The sequence below is a fragment of the Dicentrarchus labrax genome, unplaced genomic scaffold, assembly GCF_905237075.1.
Source record: "Dicentrarchus labrax unplaced genomic scaffold, dlabrax2021, whole genome shotgun sequence".
NCBI lineage: Eukaryota > Metazoa > Chordata > Actinopteri > Moronidae > Dicentrarchus > Dicentrarchus labrax.
Window position 1 is genome coordinate 3,179,980 of NW_026136710.1, and position 12,420 is coordinate 3,192,399.

The 12,420-nt window shown below is 41.6% G+C and overlaps 1 protein-coding gene across 1 annotated transcript in view; it reads right to left on the reverse strand.

Annotated features, from left to right (window-relative positions):
* The window catches only part of zswim6 (zinc finger, SWIM-type containing 6), a 48,755-nt gene that overhangs the window by 19,222 nt on the left and 17,113 nt on the right, over positions 1-12,420 (reverse strand). The window contains exon 2 of the mRNA XM_051413310.1: positions 987-1,343. Coding sequence (XP_051269270.1) covers positions 987-1,343 — 357 coding nt within the window. The remainder of the gene's footprint in view (positions 1-986; positions 1,344-12,420) is intronic.

Below are 12,420 nucleotides of genomic sequence, written 5' to 3' on the forward strand. Positions count from 1 at the left end.
GTTCTTCTTTGTCATATCAATATGTAACACTGAACCACAGGACGTTATAACAGACATTTTTCAATCATTTTATTTAAAAAAGCGATCAATTAATCTAGAAATAATTGATCAATAGTGTAAATAGTGGTTGGCTGCAGCTCTAATGTATAATCTGTGTCATTAACTACAACAATCAGTGTCCCAACAACCACCAGAAATGACCTGCAAGTACCTAAAAACCACCTCAGAAAGTCACGAGTATATTCACTTATACTAGCTGGTACTACAGTAGCACAGTCGAAGTAAACCAACGCGCCACAAAGTTTACAAATTACATAACATGATGTGTAACTATGTAAAACAAAGCACCACCAGCAGTCCCTCAGAAGTCCACGATAAACCCGACAGCGCACGTAATCCTCGTAAAATGTGTTCAACCACACTACAGCCAAAGTGTCTTTGGATTAGTACCACCTTAAATATTAAATATTCCACACAATATAAGGAGCCATTCTTCAAATACGGCTTTCAGAAAAACCTTAAACTGTACATTTACTGTACAGATGTTCAGTTTTTTGTCTTTCAGGATATAATATTCTGAAAAATCTGGGACTTTGTGTTCCTGTTACGCCCAAAACATCAACACACAACACAACAAGTCTCCTAACAAACTTTCCCCCACTTCATGCATTCCTGCAATGCTTTCAAGTCAAACTTGGCTTCATACACGTGTGTGTGTGTGTGTGTGTGTGTGTGTGTGTGTGTGTGTGTGTGTGTTTCCCTCCTGTTCTCCCTGAACAGCTTGTTTTTTCTGCGTCGTCTCCCAGGACGGCAGCCTCCAGCTGGACCTCCACTGGTGCGAGATGGAGGAAATCTAACACGAGTACCTGCATGTGCTTGTGTGTGTTTGTTGGTGCCTGTTCTGCACGCACGTTAAAGTGAGGAGTTTGGCCTGTTCTTCCACTGAAAGCCCAAATAACAACCCTTATCAAAGCCCCTGAACTCACCGTGGACCTGGTTGATCTCTGAGTTCTGTGACAGGATTTCATCGGCCAGTTTCTGTGCGGTCGGCAGCACCTCGGTGTGATGCACCGTGATCAGGTACTGAACGAACTTCTGCAGCTGATCTCTGTTCATCTGGAATAGAGTCTCTGAGATGGGCAGGCGCAGCTTGACCTGCTCGGGCTTCCGTACCCGGTACAGCGAAAGCGCCACGACGTGGGCGCAGTAGAAGATGTCCTTGTTGCCGCAGCTGCAGGTTACCGCTGTGATTTTGCAGCGGTCGAAGCTGACGCTCACGTTGCAGACCAGCTCCGGCTCCGAGGCCGTGGCGGGTTCCCTAACTGTGCCGCTGAGGTGGAACCCTGCAGGGGGGAGAACAGAGAGAATATTTCCTGTTAATCATCTGCTACACTGAAGAGCTTTCATCAAAACTTTAAAATAAACACGCTTAAAGGACCAGTGTGTGGGATTCAGTGGCAACTAGTGGTGAAGTTACAGATTGCAGGTCAGCAATTACAGGCATGTAGGAGAAACTGTGAAACCGTGACTACTGTAGAAACATGGCGGACTCAACGTCTCATTCTAAGGTAACAAAAACACAACTGCAGAGTCCAGTGATGATTATCTGTGGTATCATCGATTAAAGCCGCTTTAAATGCCAAAAAATAAAAAAAGGACACTTGATTCTTTCCACTATGGATCGACCAATATGATTTTCCAGATACCGATTACTAATACTCAAATACTACTTTGAGGCACTTGTACTTGTCCCTGAATGTGGCGCAGCAGCCGTCAGTGTTATTGATATTATGTGTAACCAATCAATGAGTAAGAATATAAAGTAGTGACTACAGACAGACAGAGAAAGGCAGCTACGTAATAATAATAATAATAATAATAATCCGATCATCGGTCTATCCGTACTTTCTGCTCATGAAGAAACATCAAACCACCCTGGCAATGTGTTTCAACCTAACTTTGATCCGGTCGGGGGGAAAGTGCTGGCGGGGTGAAAACAGTAAAAGACCAGCGAGGGAAAGGACTGGGAGGCGAACGCAAAGACCCAAATATTCTCATTTCCTTTTCATTTCCCTTCCACAACACCTCCAGTGCTTACCTTACCCTGAACGCCTCCACCCTCTGACGGACTGACGGGATCGTTTCACCACAGGGAGAGAGACCCGCTATTGTACGGTGAACCTATGGCCCTCACACAAGCTACAACCTATAGGTGTCCGTGCGTGTTTGGAGAGGGGGAAACATAGACGGAGAGGCAGATTTCAATGTGGACATGACCTGAAAGTTACTTCTGGAAGCCATATTTCTTCAAGCTTCGGTATCTGACATGAAAATAAACCCCGATACAAAAGCTTTCTGATACCACACATGACCAGGCAACAGCAAAAAATACAAAAAAACCCAGACAGAGCAGATGGACGTGTGTCAGCAAAAGATGACTGTGGAGCAAATTCTTCATGACCACATTGCGTCAGCAATGGCAGGAAGTGGACTGACTGTGTGACTGGGTTAGTGGGTTACCAGTGATAACAAATGGTGTCATACATGGTGTGATTCACTTTATCATCCGAGTACATTCTGCACCATGAACGTTTGTACTGTCTCAGTTTCACTGTATGGGGGCACACAGTTCTTTAAATGGATAACGCTCCAGTGGTGGAAGAAGTACCTCTGACTCAGTCTCAACTTAATACTGATGCCTCTATATGACCTATATTAACACCATCAGACCATCAGTGAGAAGATTGGCTGTTTCTAGTTATTCTTAATGCCTGCACTCGGATTCCTCTTGAAATCAAGGAAACGAGGCGGCAGAAACACTACCACGTTCGTCCACAGGGGGAGCCAGAATCAACACAAAATTATAGTAAATGTTAATGCACTTCCGTTGGATTTTATCTTGCACATTGGAAATAACCTTAATGCGTCACACTGCAAACTCATTTTACTGTCTCTATTTTTATCTTTATTTAAATTTTTTACATTTACTACTTGGCAATAAACCTGATTCTGATGCAGAAATTATATATATTTCCTTCCAAATCATCAAAATATAGTTAAAAGTATCAATTTCTGATTCCATAATAATGTTTATTATATAATTAAATCAGGATTGTTGATGCATTCACGTGTTCATCACTTTAATGCTGCAGCTGCTTAAGGCAAATCTAATTTAAATGTATTTATATGACTTTATATACGGCTGGGTAGCTCGTGAATCTCCCCCTGAAGATCAATAAAGTGTTATTAATATAATAATATCATAATTTATTTATTTATGGATTAAATGTTGTATTATTAATCTGAATCTGGAAGGAAACTAAAGCTATCAAATGAATGTAGCGGAGTGAAAAGGTTCAATAGTTGCTTCTAAATTGTAGTGAAAGTACCTCAAAATGATATTTAAGTACAGTAGTTGAGTTAATGTACTTGTAACGCTCAACAACATACAAGACCAATTGTTTCAAAGGTGTGTGCAACCTCTAGTCTGACTGAACTCCAGACAGGTTTGACTGAAGTATTTTGACATGGACAACATTTTTTTGTGTAACAAGGTGAGAAACACAACCACTGTAACATGATGTACTTCTTGCATCATGTTGTCATGCGAACTGAGAGACTGTGCGGCTGATAAATCCTCGATGCCAGACAGTGACAGATGACAGACAACGTTTTTAGATGGTAGACTGAAGCAGAGAAAATGGAAAAAAGTTGCAATCACAAAAAAATCCTCTCTGTTGGGGAGTTTAAATCGACTGGGAGGAGACAGAAAAAGACAGAAACCAGTGCTGACACTCAACGTCTGATCAAATCTCTACTTTAAAAAGGTGTTACACGTGATTGTTGCAGTGCTGCTCATAGAGAGAGGTTTCTCATCCGGCTCTCTACAAGAAACATATTCCCAAAATATCAAACTGTTTCTTCAAACATGGTAGCAGTGACACAGAAGTAAAGGTTGCAAACTTTAGCTAACATTAGACTCCTTGTTCTCCAGATGGTACAGATCCCAAAAATGTCACATCATCATGATTTTAAAAGTGTTTATCATTAAAAATGTAAATTATGATGCAAAATGTATCACATAAAAGTCACAATATTACTTTTTCACCATATTACCAGCTCTACTTAACACCGTAGCTAACATGTCCTGTGTCTAGGAATGTAAAGAAACATGATAAAATCATATTATGAACCCAGTATTGTGAATTTTATTGAATTATTACATCCCTGCATATGTCTGATTGTCAGTTCTGCATCGAAATCAGTGAGCGCTCAGATCCTGTGACACCAAAGATTAATCTATAAAGAAATGGTGCCGTACAAATAGATCGACACGCCGCCATCGTTATCTATAGTACTTACATAGTGTCACATATTATCAGCGGTCAAAATACTGCACGGACATGGTAAATAAACTTTAAAGAAAGTCACAAAATCTGATTAAATTAGCATTTTTCTAAATGTTATATAAGTCTGACTAACGGCTCGATATGTGCAGAGAATACTATCAGCGCTGTTCACGCTGGAACATTAACTAGAAGATTGGATTTCCACTTTGCTCAGATGTTCTCATACATGTGACACACACCACATAGCTGACACATATCACCCCTGCTGGGTGGAAGAACGTTGTAAACAGAGTAGGTGTTTCTCTGCATATGTGGTGGAGCTGTGTGATATCGAACTGAGCAAAAAAAACAACAGAGAGGCTATAAGACCATGTCTGAGAGTGAAACTTGTGTATAGAAGTAGAGAAAAAACGACTTCTTAGTGCTGCTGTTCTTTTCCTGCTGAGCACTGGATCACACAACCACCAAGTCCACATCCTGTCTTTTTAAAACACACACACACACACACACACACACACACACAGACAGAGAGAGAAAGAAATGCACGGTGCTCTCCGCCTGCCCCAGTCATGCCTGGCCCACAGCTGAACTACTGACGTAACAGAAAGAGAGAGAGAGTGACTCGAGGAGCAGGAGGAGGAGGAGGAGACCGCTGTGCTGCTGGAAAAATCGGTATGCCCTCAGCTGAGAGTGTGTGAGTGTGTGAGTGTGCACATGCAGGAGTGTATGCTTGGCGGCGAGCCAAAGCCCTGAGCTCAGCATTCTGTAATGCACTTCCTCTCTCTGTGTCTGAGCTTCACAGCTTGCATAATACAGCGCCGAGCACTGCATAGCAACCAAACTTAACTCCTTCTCTCCCAACGCGGCGTGAATGACACGGTTTCCTGCAGGGTTCACGCCGAGTTAAATTTAGGCCCATGCAGAATGCAATCAAATACCTGTGTATCGCTCGTACCGGCCAAAGTATTAAAGCATGACGGACAGGCGGTGGGAGACGGATCGGTGTAGAAATATTATTATATCACATTTCTTCGGTACAGTATGTCCCATCATTCCCGATGATATAATTAGTGCGACATTCTAGGAAATGTTTGCTTTCTTGCCAAGAGTTAGATGAGAAGACTGACGAGTCTTCCACTGAAGATGGGACCGGGAGATAGTTAGCTTAGCTTAGCACAAAGACTGGAAGCAGGGGCAAACAGCTAGCGTGGCTGGAAGTCACTGCATCCGGCAAAGAAATAGTCACAGCCTCCATAAAACAATAACTTGCTGCCATTTGTGCAGATTAAACAAACAAGATAGAACATCTTTAATTTGTGAGCTATAGAGGTGCTGCTTTAGCAAACTTTGGACAGAGCCAGGCTAGCAGTTTCCCCCTGTTTCTAGTCTTTGTGCTAAGCTAAGCTAAACAGACATGTGAGTGGCTTCAATCTGCTCCTCAAACCTCTGTAAAAAAAAAAAGCCAATAAGGGTATTTCCTGAAGAGTGATTACACAATTGAAGTCGATAATTAAAACAGCAGTGAAAGTGTTTGCAGAAGGTCTGATGGTGACTGAAACTCCTGAAACAGCCTCCTGCAGCACAATCCACTGCCAACAAACTCCCTGTGTATTACACCATATGAAAACATTGGATAGGCAAGAGAACGTCTTTACAATATTTATAAATTAAATATAACACCTTCTAAGACTACATTCACAGACTTCTCAAAGACCTGCAGATACCCTGAATGCACCCGCCTGGAAGCCGAGGTTTAACACTTCACTAGCAATTAAGCCCGAGGTAGTCGACTTAAGCTGTCTCTATAGGATTCAGAGCGGAGGATGTCTCGGTGAGGAGGAGGAGGAGGAGGAAACGGGGGGGGTTTGTGGTTGAAAACAAGGCCAGGACGTTAGCCTGTGAAAGAGCAGTAGCTCAGCTCCCTACAGAGTTCAGTCTAAGGAGACCTTCATCCCAGGGGCTGTGTGCAAAAGCATAGCCCACTGAAACTGTGGCTTCGGGGGGGGGGGTCATTCTCAGCTATGTGGCCAAAGCCTTCATTTAACAGGACTCTCAGCACACAAAAGCCAGATAGACCAACCCCCCTCCACCAACACCCTTACACACATGCATACACACCACCAGTCAGCCATTCAGGCAGCTCGGCCTCCAAAGCCAGCCAGTCAGGCGTAAGTGAGAGCTTCTCAGCCAAGGTGTGCTTTGTGTGTGAGTGTGTGAATATTGTATGTGTGTGTGTGTGTGTACTTCTGGTGACAATGGGGAACCTAATCTCTCACCCGTAGAGATGCAGAGGCACCTCTGGGGCTGTAGGAAGGAGAAGTAAACAACCAATCAATACTCACGGTGCACTGATTACCATCTGTTCCTAATGACTGGTTTTCAGATCAGCCTCCCATTACAGTTACAGAAGTTTATGGTGCAGTTGCTATGTGCTAACTAATTCATGTGATTAGGTCTCATCCAGAGAGACAAGAATCAGGCTGAAACATATTTCTGAACCTTGACTGGATAATCAATCTCCGCAAACGGCAAAACGCTGCAAACACGGGAATGAAGCAAATCCAAAAACACACAAACACATAAAAACAAATGCAACAGAAAAATGCTGCAAATACTAAAAACACACAAAACAACAAAACAAGAGAGAAACGCTGCAAATTCGCTCCACAAAACGGAAGTACGCCAGGCCACTAGGGGGACCCGACCTCAGGGATGGACCAGTCCTCTGGGACCAGACCCGAAAGACATGAAGAAGAAGAAGAAGAAGAAAAAAGCTGGCTAAGTTTTTGGAGAGCAGAGTAAAAAGAGTTGGCCGTAATCTTTTATAATATTATAATTATATTATTTAATACAATGTAATATTATATAAGTCTTACCAAAACAAAAAAAATCTGAGCTAACTGGCTTACTACCTACAGTAAACCCACAAGGACCAACAACGGGAAGTGTTTTCAAAAAAAGTGACAAAATGACTAAAGAAGGTCAACTGGGTTTGCAAGCCAGCAGCTAACAAGGTAATGTGTTGATGGGGGGGGGGATCTGGAGGATGCACCTCCACGCAAGCTCAAAATGAGGTCAATGAGGATTTGAGTTAACTGGGTCAATCTGTGTCCCTCTTACAGTAAGTAATCGCCAGCAGCTCCTTACAGTATGAACATACTAATCAAAGCTCACACACACACACACACACACACCAGTAACCAAAAATATACCTGTCACTAATTATTATTTTTTAATAGATTAGCCATCTGCTTCTTCCTCCAATCCGATCTCCTGCTTTTGAAACACAGCTCTAGAAATAGCAAACTGAGCTGAAATACTACGAGGAGGAAGGAGTCCTCCTCGACCAAGTGGACCGAAATTCCTCAGCTCTGTCAGAAAAAAAACAAGAGGCCGTCTTTTACAACACATGAGAAATTGCAAAGGCTCTCGTCACTCAGACAAGAAAACGACTCCTCCGGCGAGCAACACTGAAGCCGCTGTTTTACGGCGTCCATTTCGTCGTCCAATAAAAATGGGACCTTGGCTGAAATTTGTGTCTAATTGCTGCCATTCAGGCTCCAACGAGGGGCTGTCTGGCCCGTAGTGAGCGCCGGGAGGAGGCTGGAAACTCTTTGAAAAGAGCCTCTGCACTCCAGTCGGCTAGTAGAAACCTCTCAGTGGTTGTTTTTTTTTGTTTATCAGGGGAGATAGTGGTGGCAGCACATGAACCAATTACTAAAACAACCATCAAAGTACTCAGAGATGCGACACTCTGCTGATTATTTTGTGATTAATTATTAGATTAGTTGTCCAAAAATGTCTTGTTTTGTCAGTCCTCAAGCCAAATCTAATTTAAATTTATTTTATTTACCATCACATCAGAAGAAAATCCGCAATTACTCACATTTGTGAAGCTGGAACCAGCAAATGTTTGACCTTTTTACTAAAAAATTATTATTTTTTTGTCAATTAACTGACTAATTGTTGCAGCTCTAAGTATGTACATGACTGTGGTGATGTTGACAGCATCAAAACTATATTTAACCTAGATTAAAATACTCTAAATTGTAAAAAAAAAAAAAAAAAAAAGATTGTTTATTCTTTAACTGAGTTATTACGGACTGTTAGGAGTCAGAGAAAATGTATATAAAAAGCTTCAGGGTGAGTTTTTGCGAGGTCAGATGTCAACATATTCACTAAAACAAGATTAACACTCTGGTGGTTTATGAGACACACCTATATAAACCTAACACAGTCTATGAAGGCTATAATATTCAGTATTTGCTACGTGCTATTGCGTTATACAGAGAGGTGTTTCTATTATTTTGTCCACCCCCTTTATAACAATCAGGATAGACCATTACATCCTATTCATATATCTTACTACAAGTTATTTCTACAAATGTTCTTCTACTATATATTAAAACCCCCAACGGTACAATTACACTGCAACTGTGTGCAAACGACCTTTTTCACAGCAGCCACATTGACATGAAACAGTAGGGTAAACACAGGTGTCATTAATGATACTAATTAAGGTGACATTTAGTGTAGCCTGTGAGCAACGAAGCACAATAGCAGCACCCTGATTCTGTTTCACCTGAATTAGACTCATTGTGTTTACCCTACCTGCCGCTGTGAAAAAGGTCTATGCTGGAATACTACCAGGCCTTGGGAGATTCCTTATCAGGTTATTAAGCAGGACGCACCTAAAGACCTTTATCACGTCAGCTGTTTCCAGGGTTCCCCAATCTTCTTATCAAGACATTTTCAAGGACCTTTCCAGGACATTTTCCAGGGTTTTCAAGACAATACAGGACAGCACTCGCTCACAAACGCTGCGGTTTCGGGCAAATTGACTCCAATAATTTGACCACAGCCCATCAGCAACAGTTCAAATCAAGTATTATATGGAAAATGAATCTTCTAGAAAGTTAAAGTGTTTTATTGTGTCACCGTGTATGTATTTAGATGTGAGAATAACCCCGATAAATACAGCTTATCCTAGTTTACGTAGGCGATCTGAGCGAGGGGCTAAACTACAAACATTTCCGATTATTTCCAGGATATTTGCTCGTTTTAAATACATTTCTACGCGTTTTCCACGACTTTAAAACTAGCCTCTAAACTTCCAGGAAACGCGGGAACCCTGTGATTCTTCATAAACCAGTTGACTGACGCACAGAGAAGCTTTTAAGTTTGGCCGGCCCCTGGAGTTCTGGGGGCCCTGGGGAAGTTACCCTTGGTAATTCAGCCTTGGGTTTAACGGACTACTGAAACAAACAGATACAGAACATACATGTGACCACGCTGTGTAGACACATGGATTAACACACACCAGAACACACAGTACTGACACACACCGGCCATATCTAGCTCTCACAGCCGCCGGGTAGAGGAAGTACTCATACTAATGCTGAAAAATTACCCCTATGAGTGTGTGTATATATATATATATATTGTGTTATTAGTAATCATGCTTTCATGTGTAATTAACATTTTACTGCTGTCACGGTGGAGCTGATTTTAAGTATTTGTGTAAAGTGGAGTAAAAAGTACAATATTTCCCTGACTTGTAGCGTAGTAGAAGTATAAAGTAGAATAAATAAATCGGAAATATCCAAGTAGTTAAGTATAGTACTTGAGTCATAGCAGTGGCAGTGCGTCATGCATGGGGTACAGTAAGATTAAAGCCCTTTAAGGTACCGAAACCAAAAAAACTCCAGACTCTCAAAGCCTTTATCCGATATACCAACAGCAATCAACGTATATTGTCGTTTTTATTTTGTTCATATTAACTTTGATTGTATGTTTACGTGAGTGAAACATGATTAAATGAATATATTTATATTCAAGCATGTCCCTAACCTTGAAAACATGAATGAAAATAAAGCGTTTTCCAAACTTTTAAAGTCTTTGTATGAACACCCCCATGTTAACGACGGAGTGACTTTGAGTTCAAATTGGGCTCTAATTTTAGAAATAAGTCAGAAAACGAGCACCAGTTCACATTCAGCTCCTCCGCGGAGGATCACGGTCAGACAAACACATGCAATCTCACCAGCATTTTGACGTCAATGTGTCTTTGCTAAGACAAATAACGGCCATCAGAGGTTTCACAACAAGCTTCTAAAGGGACAGAAGAGGATTTTCCACCCCTGTCTTTCCCCATTTAAAAGCATTTGTTTGAGTGCTGTCTGTTCCCGATGTGCTCACTGAAAGTCATTTGTTTAGCCTCTGAGGACCATCAGCGGGCCAGCCAGTGCCTCTCCTCTCCAAATGCATTTGTTCCCACTCCTGAGATCCGGAACAGTCTCCACGGAGATCCTCGCTGCCGCTGCTAATGAGCACAGGAATCCCATAAAGACATAAATAAAAATCAAATAAAAGCTTTTAGTGTTTGCTTACATGTTGATCTGATTGGAGTTTATTAACTGTTGTTTTCTGAGTCGTGAGCGACGTTCGCTGCTGATGTGAATATTCTCCGAATCATTTTATTGGAGTTAGATGAGATGATGAGGGCCACTCATGTGTCTTTACAGCTGTTTAGCATAGCTTAGCACAAAGACTGGAAACAAAGGGAAACAACTAGCCTGGTTCTGTCCAAAGGTATCAAAAAATCTACCAAGCAGCACCTCTAAAGTTCACAGGTGAACGTGTTGGTTTAATTCGTACAAAAATCAAAGTGTAAAAAGGAAATATTCTGATTTAACAGGAGGGATATGTGTCGGATTATCTAAGCTAACTACCTCCTGGTTCTAGCTTCATATTCAAACGGACAGACATGAGAGTGGTAATCTTCCTATTAACTTTTCTCAAAAACGTTTAACTATTCCTTTAAATAGCTACAAGCTAGTGATTAATTGAAGATTATACTGTGTTAAAGTGCCTTTGATATCTCTGGTAGCATTCACAGGAGCTGAATTTAAAAAAAAAAAAAAAGGGGGGGAAAGGAAACTAAGATGAAAGTATGCTCAATCTTCTAAATTATTTACATCATGTCTTTTGATCACATCAGCTAAGACACTGACAAAAATAACCAGAAAGTTAAAAGGGGGGGAAACTAAAGCAAAAACTCAATATGGGAATAGTCAGCACATCAGTGAAGCAGGCGGCCAACAAAAGGCCGATGGGAGGAGAACACTCAGAGCTGGAAGTCTGTGGGAACAAATGGGGAAACATCGGGTCTCTGAGTGAAGTTAACTCAGAGGAACCTGAATGTTGCTTTCGGCTCCTGTGGGAGCTCGGCGGTGCAACTCCAGCTGTTTCTGCGTTCTGTTTTGGCTTCATAATGTCACCATTTTTCTCCTCCGCCGGGTCGCCATCTCCTGAGATTATATAGCCTCAGCTCTGCCACAGTCTCACCGCGACGGTGGACAAGTAAAACAGAGTTTGCACCGATGAGTATGAGTAGACACTTTTTCATCCAGCAGCCGGTGAGTCACATATCTCAGATGTCAGCAATGAAAGCACAAATTGAGAGTCTCTCTGCTTGCAGCTGTTATTACCAGGCTATGATAATGAAACTAACCAAAAATTTAAAAAGACTTTTTAAAACAGTATTTTTTAGTTGTTTGTGGCCGGAGCAGTGGTAATCAGCGTCCTCTGAGGAAGTACTGGCAGCTACACTAGGTAGCGTAGTTATTTATATCAGTTATATCAGAACAAAGTTTTGAGCAGAACCACTGAAATCAAGGATACGTCATCAACAGAAGGAAAACCTGCAATTTTTGGTTCCAGCTCCAACTTTGCTGGTTCCAAAGTAATTTATTTTTGGTCGAAATCAAAACTATGTATGCAAACTGGAACAGAGCCGGTTCCCTGTTGTTGGACAAGGCCTAATAGTACTGCTAGACACTAACTGGTGAAAGTAGAGGAGCATTAAGCAGCTAAGGAGCCAAATATTTCCCTTAGGAGCTGGTGGAGACCAAAAACTGAGCTAAAAGAGAGTGAATATTGGACTTAAATTTAACTTGTAACACAACTCTAAATGAATGATAATGTTGCTCTGTAACTGCTGGATGTGTAAATAAGCAACTGTTTGCTAACACGTTTGCCATATTAACTTTAAAAGGGGGTGCAATGTCAG